The 18,454-nt window shown below is 46.1% G+C and overlaps 1 protein-coding gene across 3 annotated transcripts in view; it reads right to left on the bottom strand.

Moving 5' to 3' along the window:
- The window catches only part of LOC139408494 (electrogenic sodium bicarbonate cotransporter 4-like), a 46,664-nt gene that overhangs the window by 2,156 nt on the left and 26,054 nt on the right, over positions 1 to 18,454 (bottom strand). Inside the window, exons 13-26 of one of the 3 annotated variants that reach the window (XM_071152463.1) lie at positions 15,819 to 15,993; positions 15,509 to 15,642; positions 13,616 to 13,796; positions 13,402 to 13,492; positions 12,422 to 12,453; positions 11,993 to 12,184; positions 11,178 to 11,291; positions 8,302 to 8,463; positions 7,901 to 8,079; positions 1,468 to 1,540; positions 1,310 to 1,378; positions 1,066 to 1,239; positions 813 to 986; positions 593 to 672 (exon numbers count right to left, since the gene is read on the bottom strand). In XM_071152463.1, coding sequence (XP_071008564.1) covers positions 664 to 672; positions 813 to 986; positions 1,066 to 1,239; positions 1,310 to 1,378; positions 1,468 to 1,540; positions 7,901 to 8,079; positions 8,302 to 8,463; positions 11,178 to 11,291; positions 11,993 to 12,184; positions 12,422 to 12,453; positions 13,402 to 13,492; positions 13,616 to 13,796; positions 15,509 to 15,642; positions 15,819 to 15,993 — 1,759 coding nt within the window. In that variant the 3' untranslated portion in view covers positions 593 to 663. Of the gene's footprint in view, positions 1 to 592; positions 673 to 812; positions 987 to 1,065; positions 1,240 to 1,309; positions 1,379 to 1,467; positions 1,541 to 7,900; positions 8,080 to 8,301; positions 8,464 to 11,177; positions 11,292 to 11,992; positions 12,185 to 12,421; positions 12,454 to 13,401; positions 13,493 to 13,615; positions 13,797 to 15,508; positions 15,643 to 15,818; positions 15,994 to 18,454 lie in introns of those variants that run through there. The other 2 variants (XM_071152460.1, XM_071152461.1) reach the window with 2 other exon arrangements.

Here is an 18,454-nt window from a genome sequence, read left to right as displayed (position 1 = left end):
CATAACATAAATCTAGCTGCTCCATCTGTCGCACAACAATGACATCACAGTCATACAAACAACAGTTCTCACTCCTTTGGTCAATCTCAAAAGAGAGGTTTACTCCCAGTCAGAGACTGGTCAGAGGCTGGGTGGGTGGGGTTACAGAGGGGTCAGGGTCTTTAGGCAGGTCTATGGTGTCCATGAGTATCTTCACTGGAGGAGAGAGGGGAGTCTTGGGCTGAGTGACAGAGGGGGGAACCGGGGGCAACCATTCAGCGTGCAGGAGGAACCATCAGGGGAGTGGCTCAACAGAGGCGTGAGGGATGATGCCCCAAATATACGCGGACATGAACGCACACGCTCACACAATCTGCATGCTTAAATCGAAGCAAAACGTCAATCATCAAATCAAAGTTTATTCATTATATGCACAGGATACAGCGTAAACAGTAAATGGTGCAATTAAATGCTTAAATACTACACAGAGAGGATTGAACCATGCAGGTGAAAGTTGGAAGGAGAAAGACATCAACACAGACAGACAGACAGACAGACAGACAGACAGACAGACAGACAGACAGACAGACGTCGAGACAGACAGATGCCCAGACAGACAGACAGACGTCGAGACAGACAGACAGACGTCGAGACAGACAGTAGTAAGTGTTATACAGTGCCTTTTCAGCAACACTGTGGGACAGAGAAAGGAGAAACGTATTAGTCAGAGATAACACACTCAACACAACAGATGGAGCCAGTCCTACACACCACAACACACTGTCAGCCTGATACTGTGTGTGTGTGTGTTTCTGCTAGTCCTCGTCTCTTACCTCCTCGTCGCTCTCCGTCTCTGCTGCTGCTTTGGTCTTTTTGTTGTCTTTCTTTTTCTTCCCCCCTTTCTCCTTCTTCTTGTCTTTCTCTGGCAGGATGTCGTCCAGCCAGGCCAGGTCATGTTGAGAGAACATCAGGTCCATCATCTTACGCACCACCATCAGACCCAGGATCTACAAACAGAGGTTATCCCCATCAATCGATGCAACACACACACACACACACACACACACACACACACACTGCTCTCACCATGACAGGGAATATGATGGCAGCGACAGTAGACTTGAGGATCCAGAGGACAGCCAGACAGATGATCTGGACCAGGGTGAACAGGTGAACCCTCCTCAGAGGAACATGACGCAGGAAGGAGAAGTCTGGCTGGTGCTTGGCTGGCATCAGGTACAGCTTTATACGTTCCCAGAACTAGGAAGGAAAGAGGAGGGTGAGTAAGCACATATACAAACACACACACACACACACACGTGAAATGTACCTGTATTCCAGCAAGTGAGGCCACTCCCATGTAAAGGAAGACACCGTAGAGAACAGGCATGGGAATGTACTGGGGGAATACAATATACCGGTTAACACAATCCTCCACAACACCACCCACTGCATGTGACGGTTAGGCCCATTCTCTCACTGACTCACCTGCAGGACAGGAGCCAGGAAGATGGAGACTCCATTTAGGACAAACACCAGAATACCCGTCAACCTCTGTTCCCTGTACCACACAGACACACACACATTTAGATTTGACATTTTAGTCATTTAGCAGATGCTTTTATCCAGAACGACTTATAGTTAGTGCATTCATCTTAAGATACACTATATATACAAAGTATGTGGATACCCCTTCAAATTAGTGGATTCAGCTATTTTAGACACACCTGTTGCTGACAGGTATATACAATTGAGCATACAGCCATGCAATCTCCATAGACAAACATTGGCAGTTTTAACCACTCCTATATAAACAGTAGATTATCAGACACGCAACAAGAAGGTCTGATATCATTATTACTGAAACAGGACCCAAGTGGTATATATAAAGATCCAGTCCATTTAAAAAATTGGACACCTCTTACAATTCAGTGTTGTGATGCAAAAATCCTAGCAAAATGCTTGGCACATAGAATTTAAAAAGTATTGGCAGATATTATTCATCCCAATCAGACAGTTTTTTTTACATTGGAGATAATATAAGACAAGTACTGGAAACAATAGAACACTATGAAATATCGGGGACACCAGGCCTGGTTTTCATAGCTGATTTTGAAAAGGCTTTTGATAAAGTACGACTGGAGTTTATATATAAATGCCTAGAATATTTCAATTTTGGGGAATCTCTTATAAAATGGGTTAAGGTTATGTATAGTAACCCTAGGTGTAAAATAGTAAATAATGGCTACATCTCAGAAAGTTTTAAACTATCTAGAGGAGTAAAACAAGGTTGTCCACTATCGGCATATCTATTTATTATTGCCATCGAAATGTTAGCTGCAAAGATTAGATCAAACAATAATATTAAGGGATTAGAAATCTGTGGCTTAAAAACGAAGGTGTCGTTGTTTGCTGATGATTCATGTTTTCTTTTAAAACCACAATTGGAGTCTCTCCACGGCCTCTTAGAGAATCTAGATACTTTTGCTATCCTCTCTGGATTAAAACCAAATTATGATAAATGTACCATATTACGTATTGGATCACTAAGAAATGCACATTTTACATTACCATGTAGTTTACCAATTAAATGGTCTGACGGAGATGTGGACAAACTCGGTATACAAATCCCAAAAGAAAGAAATGATCTCACTCCAATAAATTTTTATAGAAAGTTAGCAAAAACTTAAGATCTTGCTACCATGGAAAGGAAAATATCTGTCTATTTGTGGAAAAATCACCCTGATTAACTCCTTAGTCATATCACAGTTGACCTATTTGCTTATGGTTTTGCCTACACCTAGTGACCTGCTTTTTAAATTATATGAACAAAAAATTTTAAAATTTAATTTGGAACGGCAAACCAGATAAAATTAAAAGGGCCTATTTATATAACGAATATGAATTCGGTGGGCAGAAATGATTAAATATTAAAGCATTAGACCTCTCACTAAAGGCATCAGTCATACAAAAGTTATACTTAAATCCAAACTGGTTCTCTAGTCAATTGGTAGGAATGTCTCATCCTATATTCAGGAAGGGCCCTTTTCCCTTTATTCAGATTACACCTGCTCACTTTCGGTTGTTGGAAAAGGAAATAATCTCCAAAAGATCTTTATTTTTTAAACAAGCCTTACAAAGTTGGTTGCAATTTCAGTTTAATCCACCTGAAAGGACAGAAGAAATAGTACAACAAATATTGTGGTTAAATTAAAATATACTAATTGATTAAAAAAACTTTATTTATCGAAGAAATGTTTAAAAAAGGTATAATTTTAGTGAATGATATGATAAATAGGACTGGTGGAGTTATGTCACACATGCAGATAACACAGACATATGGAAATGTCTGCTCTGCCCAAAATTACAACCAATTAATTGCAGCATTACCACAAAAATGGAAGAGGCAAGTAGAAGGGGAAAAAAGTAAGGAACTTGTATGTCGGCCCTGTATAAAAGAACATAAATGGTTAAAGAAAAGTGTGATAAATAAAAACATATACCAATTTCATTTAAGGACCAAAAAGTTGCAAAATAGTTGGGAAGAGATTTTCGATGTACCCATTCCATGGCACATGGTTTATGAATTGATACGCAAAACAACGCTGGATTCAAAACTTCACATTTTTCAATATAAATTACTATACAAAATTCTTGCAACCAATAGAATGTTATATATATGGGGGATACAATCTTCCCAGCTCTGCAGATTCTGCTGTGAGGAGGCAGAGTCATTAGATCATTTATTTTGGTATTGTCCATATGTAGATCGTTTTTGGTCAAAGGTCCAGGAATGGCTGAAGAATTGCAACATTTGCCTGGAACTAACACTAAAGATAGCAATACTGGGTGATTTGAAAAGCCATAATCAATCAATAAATAATATAATAATTATTTTAGCAAAAATGTTTATTTTTAATTTACAATCTGTAGAAGCTATGAGAATAGGAAGGTTCAATTATTTTGTGAAGCATCACAGCACAGTTGAAAAATATATGGCAAGTAGAAATCCGAAATGGATGATGTTGAGAGACAAATGGGAGGAGTTGAGTGGAGCTGAAGGGTGGGACTAATAACAAGATAAACAATGTAAAACATACGGTGTCTGTAAAATATATATAGGTTCGGAACTTTTGTGAAATAGCATAGTTACAAATAGAAATCATCAAACTGGATAGACATCAGAAATAGAGGAAGGACTAAGAACAAACAAGAGAGAACTATTGTAAAGTAGACTGTCTGTAGAATGTGTATGGATTGAAGGTAGAAGCAGAAGTGTTTATTAGTTTACTTCAATTGGGGGATCGGCGGTAAGGTTTGCGGGGAATAATAATAAAGGTATATTCTTTAAAAAAGTATGTATGTCGATATAGGTATGTGTATGTATATATGTATATATATATACAGTGCCTTGCGAAAGTATTCGGCCCCCTTGAACTTTGGGACCTTTTGCCACATTTCAGGCTTCAAACATAAAGATATAAAACTGCCTTTTTTGTGTGAAGAATCAACAAGTGAGACACAATCATGAAGTGGAACGACATTTATTGGATATTTCAAACGTTTTTAACAAATCAAAAACTGAAAAATTGGGCGTGCAAAATTATTCAGCCCCTTTACTTTCAGTGCAGCAAACTCTCTCCAGAAGTTCAGTGAGGATCTCTGAATGATCCAATGTTGACCTAAATGACTAATGATGATAAATACAATCCACCTGTGTGTAATCAAGTCTCCGTATAAATGCACCTGCACTGTGATAGTCTCAGAGGTCCGTTAAAAGCGCAGAGAGCATCATGAAGAACAAGGAACACACCAGGCAGGTCCGAGATACTGTTGTGAAGAAGTTTAAAGCCGGATTTGGATACAAAAAGATTTCCCAAGCTTTAAACATCCCAAGGAGCACTGTGCAAGCGATAATATTGAAATGGAAGGAGTATCAGACCACTGCAAATCTACCAAGACCTGGCCGTCCCTCTAAACTTTCAGCTCATACAAGGAGAAGACTGATCAGAGATGCAGCCAAGAGGCCCATGATCACTCTGGATGAACTGCATAGATCTACAGCTGAGGTGGGAGACTCTGTCCATAGGACAACAATCAGTCGTATATTGCACAAATCTGGCCTTTATGGAAGAGTGGCAAGAAGAAAGCCATTTCTTAAAGATATCCATAAAAAGTGTTGTTTAAAGTTTGCCACAAGCCACCTGGGAGACACACCAAACATGTGGAAGAATGTGCTCTGGTCAGATGAAACCAAAATTGAACTTTTTGGCAACAATGCAAAACGTTATGTTTGGCGTAAAAGCAACACAGCTGAACACACCATCCCCACTGTCAAACATGGTGGTGGCAGCATCATGGTTTGGGCCTGCTTTTCTTCAGCAGGGACAGGGAAGATGGTTAAAATTGATGGGAAGATGGATGGAGCCAAATACAGGACCATTCTGGAAGAAAACCTGATGGAGTCTGCAAAAGACCTGAGACTGGGACGGAGATTTGTCTTCCAACAAGACAATGATCCAAAACATAAAGCAAAATCTATAATAGAATGGTTCAAAAATAAACATATCCAGGTGTTAGAATGGCCAAGTCAAAGTCCAGACCTGAATCCAATCGAGAATCTGTGGAAAGAACTGAAAACTGCTGTTCACAAATGCTCTCCATCCAACCTCACTGAGCTCGAGCTGTTTTGCAAGGAGGAATGGGAAAAAATGTCAGTCTCTCGATGTGCAAAACTGATAGAGACATACCCCAAGCAACTTACAGCTGTAATCGCAGCAAAAGGTGGCGCTACAAAGTATTAACTTAAGGGGGCTGAATAATTTTGCACGCCCAATTTTTCAGTTTTTGATTTGTTAAAAAAGTTTGAAATATCCAATAAATGTCGTTCCACTTCATGATTGTGTCCCACTTGTTGTTGATTCTTCACAAAAAAATACAGTTTTATATCTTTATGTTTGAAGCCTGAAATGTGGCAAAAGGTCGCAAAGTTCAAGGGGGCCGAATACTTTCGCAAGGCACTGTATATGCATGCGTGTATGGATATATATATTTACCCCAAAAATATGGGGGATTTGAAATGATGCAGGCAATTATATTGGAAGCAACATTCTTTCTGCAAAATTAAGCTGATCCACCCTAAAAAAAAATTTAAAAAACCATTGGCAGTAGAATGGCCCATCCTGAAGAGCTCAGTGACTTTCTACGTGGCACCGTCATAGGATGCCACTATTTCAGCAAGTCAGTTCGTCAAATTTCTTCCCTGCTAGAGCTACCCCGGTCAACTGTAAGGGCTGTAATTTTGAAGTGGAAATGCCTAGGAGCAACAACGCCTCGACTGCGAAGTGGTAGGCCACACAAGGTCACAGAACGGGATCACCGAGTGCTGAAGCGTGTAGTGCGTAAAACTCATCTGTCCTCGGTTGAAACACTCACTACCGCGTTCCAAACTGCTTCTGGAAGCAACATCAACAAAATAACTGTTCATCAGAAGCTTCATGAAATGGGTTTCCATGGCCGAGTAGCCGCACACAAGTCAATGATCACCATGCGCAATATCAAGCGTTGGCTGGAGTGGTGTAAAGCTCGCCACCATTGGACTCTGGAGCAGTGGAAACTATGTGTCACTATGCATTGGGGGAGGTGGCGATCCCAGATTTGTCTGTCAGACTGCCAGATGGTGATGAATTCATCACTCCAGAGAACGCACTACTCCAGAATCCAATGTTGGCAGGCTTCACACCACTCCAGGCGATGCTTGGCATTGTGAAAGGATGTTTAGTTTTCCTCCATTTTTGCTCCGCTGCCCGCAGCCCTCTTCTGTAAGCTCAGAGCATGATGGGAGGGCCGAGCCGGCCAGGAGGAAAGAGGACAATGCGAGTCATAGGATGCTGTAAGGGTCAAAGCAGCAGAATCAGGAGACAGGGGGGAGAAGGATTTAGCCGAAGGGACAGATAATAGGATAGAAGAGAAGAGAGTAGTGTGAGAGAGAAAGCAAAGATTGCGATGGCGCATGACCATCTGGGCAGTGGTGGGAAAAGTATCCAATTGTGATACTTGAGTAAAAGTAAAGTAAAAGTAAATATCGTTGCTAAAATATACTAAGTATCAAAAGTAAAAGTATAAATCATTCCAAATTCCTTTTTTATTAAGCAAACCAGATGACATAATTTTATTGTTTATTAAAAGTATATGAATAGTCAGGGCACACCCCAACACTAAAACATATTTTACAAATGAAGCATGTGTTTAGTGAGTCCGCCAGATCAGATGCAGTAGGGATGACCAGGGATTTACTCTTGGACAATTTTCCTGTCCTGCTAAGCATTCAAAATGTAACGAGTACTTTTGGGGAAATGGGAAAATGTATGGAGTAAAAAGTACATTATTTTCTTTAAGAATGTAGTGGAGTAAAAGTTGTAATAAATAAATAATAAAGTAAAGTACAGATTCCCTCGAAAACGACTTAACTAGTACTTTAAAGTATTTTTACTTAAGTACTTTACACCACTGCAGACCAGCAATATTCTGATTAATTAGGAGTCTACCTCATCTGCATCTGGGTAGAGTCTGAGTGGCTAGGGTTGGAGGAGAGGGAGACAGAAAAGGAAACAATGTAGTGATCAGAGACCTGGAGGGGGGTGGCAGTGAGATTAGTAGGCAAACAGCCTGACTTGTGAGTGGGAAAGGACTGGGAAAGAGTGAGGTAAAAAGAGGTAAGGAACGGGAAAGAAAGAGTTGGAAGGTTGAAGTCGCCAAGTACAAAGCACGGTGAGCCATCGTCAGGAAATTAGCTTATCAAGGTGTCAGGCTCATTGAGGAACTCTCTAAGGGCACCTGGTGAGCAATACATGATAACAATGTTAAGCTCCCCCACACACACTCACTCACACCCCTAACCCCTCCCCCAACCTCTGCTTACCTGACTCCCAGGAACTGGGGCTGCTCTCCTGGGGCGCTGGACTCACTCTCCATCTTCAGAGAGTCGATGTGGGCGATGGAGATGACAGTGGCAGCCACGTACCAGGGCAGGCCCAGGAAGGAACACACTGCCATCAGAATACCCACCCAGAACAGGTCCAGATGGTACCCACAACCTTTCTGTTGGAGGGGGAGAGAAAAGGTGGGGTGAGGTAACGTTCACAAGTTTTTATCTGCAGTTTGTTTTCTGTTTTGCTGTTGTGTTTATGTGTATAGAATGGTTGTTGAATGGTTGTGTTTAGATTGACATTATGTTAATATTTTTTTTAGAAGACTCATAACGAGTAAGTAAGTAAGTATGTTTCTGTGTTCTGTTGTGTTATAATTTCGGTCGTACTGTACCTTGAGTTTGTTCTCTTTGCGGTTAACGATGACAGCGCTGATCTGTTGGTCCATGAAGATGAGGATGGTGACCAGGAGAGCAGGAACGGCGCTGGCCACGTACACCCACCACGGGTTCTTACCAAACGGCATCACCAACCAGCCACGGTCTGGACGCGTCGGCTACACAACACGCACGCACACACACACGCACACACGCACACACACACAGTGGTCCACATATTTATTTAACCTTTATTCACCCTGCAAGCTCATCACTAAAGTCAGGACCCTGGGACTGAACAATGCCTATGCAACTGTGTCCTGGACTTCCTGATGGGCCACCCCCAACACATCCACCACACTGACCATCCACACGGGGGTCCCTCGGGGGTGTGTGCTTAGTCCGCTCCTGTACTCCCTGTTCACCCTCGATGCCACGTCCTGACCTTAGTTCCTTTTTTATGTCTCTATTTTGGTTTGGTCAGGGCGTGAGTTGGGGTGGGCATTCTATGTTTTTCATTCTGTTTTGTTCTGTGTGTTGTATTTCTATGTGTTTGGCCTGGTATGGTTCCCAATCAGAGGCAGCTGTCAATTGTTGTCTCTGATTGAGAACCATACTAAGGTAGCCTGTTCCCACCTGTGTTTGTGGGTAGTTGTTTTCTGTTTTTGTATTCTGTACCAGACAGAACTGTTTCGGTTTCGTTCATTCTCTTTTGTTGTTTTTTCATTCAGTGTTCAATTCATAAATAAAGATGTACATGTACGACGCTGCACCTTGGTCCTCACCTTCTTCACCCCACGACAGCCATTACAGAACTACCCACCACCAAAGGACCAAGCAGCGTGTAATGGACTCCTGGACATGGGAGGAAATATTGGCCGGCAAGGGACCCTGGGCACAGCCGGGAGAGTATCGCCGTCGAAAGAGGAGCTGGAGGCAGCTAGAGCGGAGCAGAGACACTACAAGAAATTGGCTCGATGTAACGTGCATGAGAGGCAGCCCCATAATTTATTTTAGGGGGGGCACACAGGGAGATTGGCGGAGTCAGGTAGGAGACCTGAGCCAACTACCAGTGCTTACCGTGGCGAGAGAGTGACCGGGCAGGCACCGTGTTATGCGGTGAAGCGCACAGTGTCCCCAGTGCGCACGCATAGCCCGGCCGGGCTAGAGGGGGCATCGAGCCAGGAGGGATGATGCCGGCTCAGCGCATCTGGTCTCCAGTGCGTCTCCCCGGCCCGGGTTATACGGCACCAGCTCTATGCACGGTGTCCCCGGTTCGCCAGCACAGCCCAGTGCGGCCTGTTCCAACTCTCCGCACTTGCCGGGCTACAGGGGGTATCCAGCCAGGACTCGTTGCTTGAGACCTCCAGTGCGCCCGTCAGTCCGGAGCTGCCGGAGCCGCCCGTCAGTCCGGAGGCGACAGAGCCGCCCGTCAGTCCGGAGGCGACAGAGCCGCCCGTCGGTCCGGCACCGCCAGTGTCTCCCGCCTGTCCGGCGCCGCCAGAGTCTCCCGCCTGTCCGGCGCCGCCAGAGTCTCACTCCTGTTTGGGGCCCGCGGTAAGGGTCCCCAGTTCGGAGTCGGCGGCGAGGGTCGCCACTCCAGAGGCGCCACCTAAGTGGGCCAAGACTAAGGTGGAGTGGGGTCTACATCCCGCACCAGAGCCGCCACCGCGGTGAAATGCCCACCCAGATCCTCCCCTATAGGTTCAGGTTTTGCGGCTGGAGTCCGCACCTTTGTCCTTAGTTCCTTTTTTATGTCTCTGTTTTGGTTTGGTCAGGGCGTGAGTTGGGGTGGGCATTCTGTTTTGTTCTGTGTGTTGTATTTCTATGTGTTTGGCCTGGTATTGTTCCCAATCAGAGGCAGCTGTCAATCGTTGTCTCTGATTGAGAACCATACTTAGGTAGCCTGTTCCCACCTGTGTTTGTGGGTAGTTGTTTTCTGTTTTTGTATTCTGTACCAGACAGAACGGTTTTGTTTTCGTTCATTCTCTTTTGTTGTTTTTTCATTCAGTGTTCAATTCATAAATAAAGATGAACACGTACCACGCTGCACCTTGGTCCTCACCTTCTTCACCCCACGACAGCCGTTACACTCGACTATGTGGCTGCGCATGACTTCAGCACCATTTGTTGACACGACGGTGGTAGAACTGATCACTGACAACAATGAGGCAGCCTATAGGGACAACAACCTCTCCTTCAATGTCAGCATGACAAAGGAGCTGATCGTGGACTACAGGAAACGGAGGGCCGAGCACGCCCCCATCCAGATCGATGGGGCTGTAGTAGAGCAGGTCGAGAGCTTCAAGATCCTCGGTGTCCACATCACTAAGGAATTAAAATGGGCCACACACACCCACACAGTAGTGAAGAGGCCATGGCAGCGCCTCTTCCTCCTCAGGAGGCTGAAAATATTTGTCACGGGCCACCAGGTCCTCACAAAGTTGTACAGCTGCATCACTGGGGCTGAGCTCCCTGCCATCTTATTTTGACTTATTATTGTTATTAGCTATTCACTATGTATTCCTCGTGCTGCTATTTATATTTAACACAATTTATCTTTATCTTTAATTATTGGAAAAGGACCAGTAAGTAAGCATTTTACTGTCAGTCTACACCTGTTGTTTACGAAGCATGTGCCAATTAAAATGTAATTTGATTTGAGTCACAATGAGACACTGTTGTCCTCTTTCACTAAGCCCTGTGTGGTGCTAAACACATGCACATCAACCCGGCAGTTTACACAGTAAAATCAAAACTACATGCGCCACTAAATCTGACAAAAAGACACATGCAACTCACAGACATACACCTACAAGCAGAGATTGAATTACAGAATGCATGCATCTGTGAATCACACACACACACATATTGGGTTAATGGTTAGAAATACCTTAAACTCTGTGGGTACGATTAGTTTGGGTGTGTCCAGCCCTACAAGCATATCCAGACCCACAAACGTCATGATTGACATGAAGATGGAGAAATCACTGATCAGCTTCCTCAGCTAGGCCCGCCCACACACACAGACAGACAAGAAACAAGAAGGGAAACAGACAGACAAACAGAGGGGTGGTAGAGATGGAGAGACAAAGGTACAAAACAAATACACAACCAGGAGAGAGAGATGAAATAAAACAGAGAAGAAAGTGTCAGTATGTTAATGTCTCAATATCACTCATTTGAAAAGTGAAGTTTTATTCCTAATCATTTCAGGAAGAAGGAAGAGATAAAGAGGGAGAGAAAAAGGAAAAACGAGAGAGAGGGAGAGATGGAGCGAGGGATGAGGGGATGAGAGGACCTTGATTTCAGTGGGCACGTGCAGTTTGGGCGTCTCCAGCCCTAACAGGTAGTCTATCCCACAGAATACCAGGATTGAGATGATGATCGAGAAATCACCAATCAGGGAGCGGCACTGGAGCACAGACAGGTAGAGGGGCATGGACAGGAAGGACAGGGGGGGGGCGTACGGGAGACGGGGGAGTTGACAGCCAAGAAATGGGAAGAAGTTAAGTTTAAACTCAAAAAACATAAAGGTGTCTTCTGTCCCCGTGTCCTCTGCCCCCTGTGTCCCCGTTTCCACAAGTCCCATATCTCCTATGTACCCCTGTGTCGCCTGTGTCAACTGTGTCCTCTGTCCCGTATGTCCCCCATGCCCCCTGTCCCCTGCATCCCATGTCTCATGTTCTATGTCCCTCTGTGTCTCACCATGGTGGGGAAGTACCGGCTGGTCTTGAACTTCTTGAGTGAGACGGTCATGGAGTAGGTCCCGAAGAACAGGATGAAGGACATGAGGGCCAGGTCAGGGACGTACTTACAGGTGTTTCCCAACAGGGCGCCGCCATACTTCACACACTCCTTCTTACTCAGCTGACTCCAGTCCAGACCTGTTATGTTATACTACAGAGGGGGGTGGGGTGGAGGGTGGAGAGAATAGAGAGATAGAGAGAAAGAGTAGAATAACAAGGGAAGAGAGAATACAGAGTAGTGCGGACATGGAAGTGGACAGACAGCACAGGGCTGCTAGTGTAGAGACCTGCCACTAAGTCCTGTGACTATGGTAAGTCCTACTATAATAAGTCTATTTGGACCACATGCAGACTGTCCCTGTAGATTGTTAGTTCCCGAGCCACTTACCAAATCAGTCATGTTATCGTCCGCTAGTGGAACTGAAACATTCAAACCCATTGCAGCGGCTGGTGGAGAAAGAGAGACAGGGATAGAGAGACGTCAGGTGCCCCAGCTAGATTACATGATGCCAGTTTCATGGTAACAAGACAGATTTGTAGCATGCTGTAGCTGTCGAGGTATACTCACTCAGATAGCAGCCAGCGAGAGATAGATAGAGCGGCAGAAACAGAGAGAGAGACAGGCCGAGAGAGAGAAAACAGAGAGAGAGAGAGACATAGAGAGAGACACCGAGGCAGAAACAGAGAGAGAGAGACAGAGAGAGTGAGAGACATAGACAGAGAGACAGAGACAGAAACAGAGAGAGAGAGAAAGAGAGAGAGAGAGAGAGAGAGAGACAGAGAGGCAGAAACAGACAGCACACACATCAGTTACAGTAGTTAGGAAAGAGAACACAGACAGTAGTTTATACACTTACCAAATTATAGGGCTGTCAAGGATGTGCACTCCTTAAACTGTCCTGCAGATGGCAATAGTACACTTCATGTGTGAGGTCTAGTAAAGCTCCCAAAAGAGAATGAGGAGGGTGAGGAAGAAGAGTATAAGGAGGTGGGAGAGGGAGAGGAGGAGAAGGAGGAGAGGGAGAGGAGGAGAGAGAGGAAGAGGGAGAGGAAGAGCAGTAGAATGAGGAGGGAGAGGAGGAGGGAGAGGAAGAGCAGTAGAATGATGAGGGAGAGGAGGAAGAGTATAAGGGAAGAGGAGTAGAAGGAGGAGGAGGGAGAGGAAGAGCAGTAGAAGGATGAGGGAGAGGAGGAAGAGTAGAAGGAGGGGGGAGGAGGAGAAGGAGAGGGAGAGGAGGAGAAGGAGGAGAGAGGAGGAGGGAGAGGGAGAGGAAGTACAGTTGAAGGAGGGGGGAGAATAAAAAGGGGAGAAGGAGGAGGGAGAGGGAGTGGAGGAGAAGGAGGAGGGAGAGGAGGAGAAAGGCTCACCCTGGTCTGGTGCGATACATTCACACTTGTATGAGGTAACGTAGTCAGGCTTGAAGCCACGGTTGATAGGGTAGTACTTGAAGGATCCCACCTGTAGTTACACGTTACACAGACAGTTAAGACATTGTGTGTGTGTGTGTGTGTGTGTGTGTGTGTGTGTGTGTGTGTGTGTGTGTGTGTGTGTGTGTGTGTGTGTGTGTGTGTGTAACCCCACCATCTTCTTTATGGCATCAGAGATGAAGATGAAGGAGATGAGGCTGGAGAAGCCCTCCTCAGTGAAGCGTGTGATGTATTTGATGATGTAACTGGCGTCCGTGGCGACCAGGATCAGACACTGCACACAGGAGTGGAGACCAATCCACAGACGCAGCTCCATATAATCTATAGTGTTAGACCTGGGACACAGATACACACTAACCAGTCAGTATCAGAAGAAAGGAACTAAGTTAAGGAACCTTAAAGGTCCTCAATCATGTCACCATTGCCCTTGATTCTAAGCAATAGTGTGCTGCTATTTTTATTGACTTGGCCAAAGCTTTTGATACAGTAGACAATTCTATTCTTATGGGCCGGCTAAGGAGTATTGGTGTCTCTGAGGGGTCTTTGGGCTGGTTTGTTAACTTAACAACCTCTCTCAAAGAGTGCAGTGTATAAAGTCAGACAGTCTGCTGTCTCAGCTACTGCATGTCACCAAGGGAGTACCCCAAGGCTCGATCCTAGGCCCCATGCTTCTCAATTTACATCAACAACATAGCTCAGGCATCAGGAAGCTCTCTCATCCATTTATATGCAGATGATACAGTCTTATACTCAGCTGGCCCCTCCCCAGATTTTGTGTTAAATGCTCTACAACAAAGCTTTCTTAGTGTCCAACAAGCTTTCTCTGCCCTTAACCTTGTTTAGAACATCTCCAAAACAAAGGTCATGTGGTTTGGTAAGAAGAATGCCCATCATCCCACAGCTGTGATTACTACCTCTGAGGGTTTAGAGCTTGAGGTAGTCACCTCGTACAAGTACTTGGGAGTATGGCTAGATGATACACTGTCCTTCTCTCAGCACATATCAAAGCTGCAGGCAAAAGTTAAATCTAGACTTGGTTTCCTCTCAGCTGGTTTCCTTTCACCTCAGCTGCCAAACTAACCCTGATTCAGATGACCATCCTACCCATGCTAGATTACAGAGACATAATTTATAGAGGGTGCTCTCGAGTGGCTAGATGTTCTTTATCATTCGGCCATCAGTTTTGCCACCAATGCTCCTTATAGGACACATCACTGCACTCTATACTCCTCTGTAAACTGATCCATCTCTGTATACCTGTCGCAAGACCCACTGGTTGATGCTTATTTATAAAACCCGTCTGAGATATCTACTGGGTGTTGTTTGTGGAGGATGAGAGCCCTCATCCTCCACATACAACACCCATTCTGCCAGTTACATTCTGTTAAAGGTTCCCAAAGCACACACATCCCTGGGTCGCTCCTCTTTTCAGGAAGCTGCAGCTAGCGACTGGAACGAGCTGCAACAAACACTCAAACTGGGCAGTTTTATCTCACTCTTCATTCAAAGACTCAATCATGGAAACTCTTACTGACAGTTGTGGCTGCTTTGTGTGATGTACTGTTGTCTCTACCTTCTTGCCCTTTGTGCTGCTACCATGTTGTGTTGCTACCATGTTGTTGTTATCTTGTGTTGCTAACATGCTGTGTTGTCATGTGTTGCTGCCTTGCTATGTTGTTGTCTTAGGTCTCTCTTTATATAGTGTTGTGTTGTCTCTGTTGTTGTGATGTGTGGTTTGTCCTATATTTATACTGTATTTTTTTTTACAATTTTTATCCCAGCCCCCGTCCCCGGAGGAGGACTTTTGCCTTTGTTAGGCTGTCATTGTAAATAAGAATTTGTTCTTAACTGACTTTCCTAGTTAATAAAGGGTAAATAAAATAAAATCATTAAAGTGCATGAAACAAGTATCCGACAGATACTGTGTGTGTGTGTGTGTGTGTGTGTGTGTGTGTGTGTGTGTGTGTGTGTGTGTGTGTGTGTGTGTGTGTGTGTGTGTGTGTGTGTGTGTGTGTGTGTGTGTGTGTGTGTGTCACGTATGGCTCACTTGCAGAACTCGTAGAGCAGTTTCTCAAAGATGAGGATGGGTCCAGTGGAACTGAGGATGATGAGAGGTTGACCTCCTAACAGACAGAACACTGTACCTGCTAACGCTGTACCTAGGAAACTCTCCATCACACCCTGGCACAGAGAGCAAGAGTTGGGGGGGGGTGGGGAGAGAGAGAGAGAGAGAGTAGGAGATAAGACAAGTGTGTGTGTGTGTGTTTTGGTGTGTGTATGTATGTGTGTGTGTGTGTGTGTGTGTGTGTGTGTGTGTGTGTGTGTGTGTGTGTGTGTGTGTGTGTGTGTGTGTGTACCTGGTAGTTGTCTGTGGCATCTCCCAGCAGGCCTCCGAAGGTGATGGCGTTGGTGATGCAGCCCAGGTAGATGAACAGCACAGCAGAGATGGACTGGATGTGGAATCCCTGGGAGAAATCACTAAGGATCCACGGAACCTTCCTCTTAATGTCCAGCCACAGGCCTCCACAGAACCTGGGGAACGCACACAGAGGTGACTCCATCGTCTCCTCTTGTCTGCCTTCCATCTTTGTGTACATGCATTTCCATTGTTAGAGCGGTCACTCAACCATCTTGTCAATATAATTGATAAACTTGCCCCGACTGACTGACTTCCTAAATGTAATTTTGTTTTTGTCGGGGGCCCCCTAGCTGTCGGGGGCAGTACGTGCAGCACGTAGTCTGCAAATAGGCAGCACTGATCTACGTCATATCGCTGACTCTACTTTTACATTGAACTGAGTCAAAATCCACAAAATCAGGAGTAATGCACCACAAAGCCCCTCTCCCATCGCTCCCAGTTCTCAAATCGCTCTCAGTTCTCCCATCGCTCCCAGTTCTCCCATCGCTCCCAGTTCTCCCAGTTCTCCCAACGCTGCCAGTTCTCCCAGTTCTCCCAGTTCTCCCAGTTCTCCCATTGCTCCCAGTTCTCCCATCGCTCCCAGTTCTCCCAGTTCTCCCAACGCTGCCAGTTCTCCCAGTTCTCCCAGTTCTCCTATCGCTCCCAGTTCTCCCAGTTCTCCCATCGTTCCCAGTTCTCTCAGTTCTTCCAGTTCTCCCAGTTCTCTCAGTTCTCCCAGTTCTCCCATCGCTCCCAGTTCACCCAGTTCTCCCATCACTCCCAGTTCTCCCATCGCTCCCAGTTCTCCCATCGCTTCCAGTTCTCCTATCGCTCCCAGTTCTCCCAGTTCTCTCCGTTCTCCCAGTTCTCCCATCGCTCCCAGTTCTTCCAGTTCTCCCATCGCTGCCAGTTCTCCCAGTTCTCCCAGTTCTCTCAGTTCTTCCAGGTCTCCCAGTTCTCCCATCGCTCCCAGTTCTTCCAGTTCTCCCAGTTCTCCCAGTTTTCCCATCGCTGCCACTTCTCCCATCGCTGCCAGTTCTCCCAGTTCTCCCAGTTCTCCCAGTTCTCCCATCGCTCCCAGTTCTCCCAGTTCTCCCATCGCTCTCAGTTCTTCCAGGTCTCCCAGTTCTCCCATCGCTGCCAGTTCTCCCATCGCTGCCAGTTCTCCCAGTTCTCCCAGTTCTCTCAGTTCTTCCAGGTCTCCCAGTTCTCCCATCGCTCCCAGTTCTTCCAGTTCTCCCAGTTCTCCCAGTTCTCCCATCGCTGCCACTTCTCCCATCGCTGCCAGTTCTCCCAGTTCTCCCAGTTCTCCCAGTTCTCCCATCGCTCCCAGTTCTCCCAGTTCTCCCATCGCTCTCAGTTCTTCCAGGTCTCCCAGTTCTCCCATCGCTGTCAGTTCTCCCAGGTCTCTCAGTTCTTCCAGTTCTCCCAGTTCTCTCAGTTCTCCCAGTTCTCCCAGTTCTCTCAGTTCTCCCAGTTCTCCCATCGCCCCGAGTTCTCCCAGTTCTCTCAGTTCTCCCAGTTCTCCCAGTTCTCTCAGTTCTCCCATCGCTCCCTGTTCTCCCAGTTCTCTCAGTTCTCCCAGTTCTCCCAGTTCTCCCAGTTCTCCCATCGCTCCGAGTTCTCCCAGTTCTCTCAGTTCTCCCAGTTCTCTCAGTTCTCCCATCGCCCCCTGTTCTCCCAGTTCTCTCAGTTCTCCCAGTTCTCCCAATTCTCTCAGTTCTTCCAGTTCTCCCAGTTCTCCCAGTTCTCCCATCGCTCCCAGTTCTCTCAGTTCTCCCAGTTCTCCCAGTTCTCCCAGTTCTCCCATCGCTCCCTGTTCTCCCAGTTCTCTCAGTTCTCCCAGTTCTCCCAATTCTCTCAGTTCTCCCATCACTCCCAGTTCTTCCAGTTCTCCCATCGCTGCCAGATCTCCCAGTTCTCCCAGTTCTCCCATCGTTCCCAGTTTTCCCAGTTCTCCCATCGCTCTCAGTTCTTCCAGGTCTCCCAGTTCTCCCATCGCTGCCAGTTCTCCCAGGTCTCCCAGGTCTCTCAGTTCTTCCAGTTCTCCCAGTTCTCTCAGTTCTCCCTTCGCTCCGAGTTCTCCCAGTTCTCCCAGTTCTCCCAGTTCTCTCAGTTCTCCCATCGCTCCCTGTTCTCCCAGTTCTCTCCGTTCTCCCAGTTCTCCCAGCGCTCCCAGTTCTCCCAGTTCTCCCAGTTCTCCCATCGCTCCCAGTTCTCCCAGTTCTCCCAGTTCTCTCAGTTCTTCCAGTTCTCCCAGTTCTCCCATTGCTCCCAGTTCTCCCATCGCTCCCAGTTCTCCCAGTTCTCTCAGTTCTCCCAGTTCTCCCAGGTCTCCCATCGCTCCCATCACTCCCAGGTCTCCCAGTTCTCCCATTGCTCCCAGTTCTCCCATCGCTGCCAGTTCTCCCAGGTCTCTCAGTTCTTCCAGTTCTACCGGTTCTCCCATCGCTCCCAGTTCTTCCAGTTCTTCCAGTTCTCCCAGTTCTCCCATCGCTGCCACTTCTCCCATCGCTGCCAGTTCTCCCAGTTCTCCCAGTTCTTCCAGTTCTCCCATCGCTCCCAGTTCTTCCAGTTCTCCCATTGCTGCCAGTT

This window comes from Oncorhynchus clarkii, chromosome 5 (assembly GCF_045791955.1).
Source record: "Oncorhynchus clarkii lewisi isolate Uvic-CL-2024 chromosome 5, UVic_Ocla_1.0, whole genome shotgun sequence".
Taxonomy (NCBI): domain Eukaryota; kingdom Metazoa; phylum Chordata; class Actinopteri; order Salmoniformes; family Salmonidae; genus Oncorhynchus; species Oncorhynchus clarkii.
Note: the sequence above shows the minus strand (reverse complement) of the source record. Positions and strands in the feature narration are given on the sequence as shown.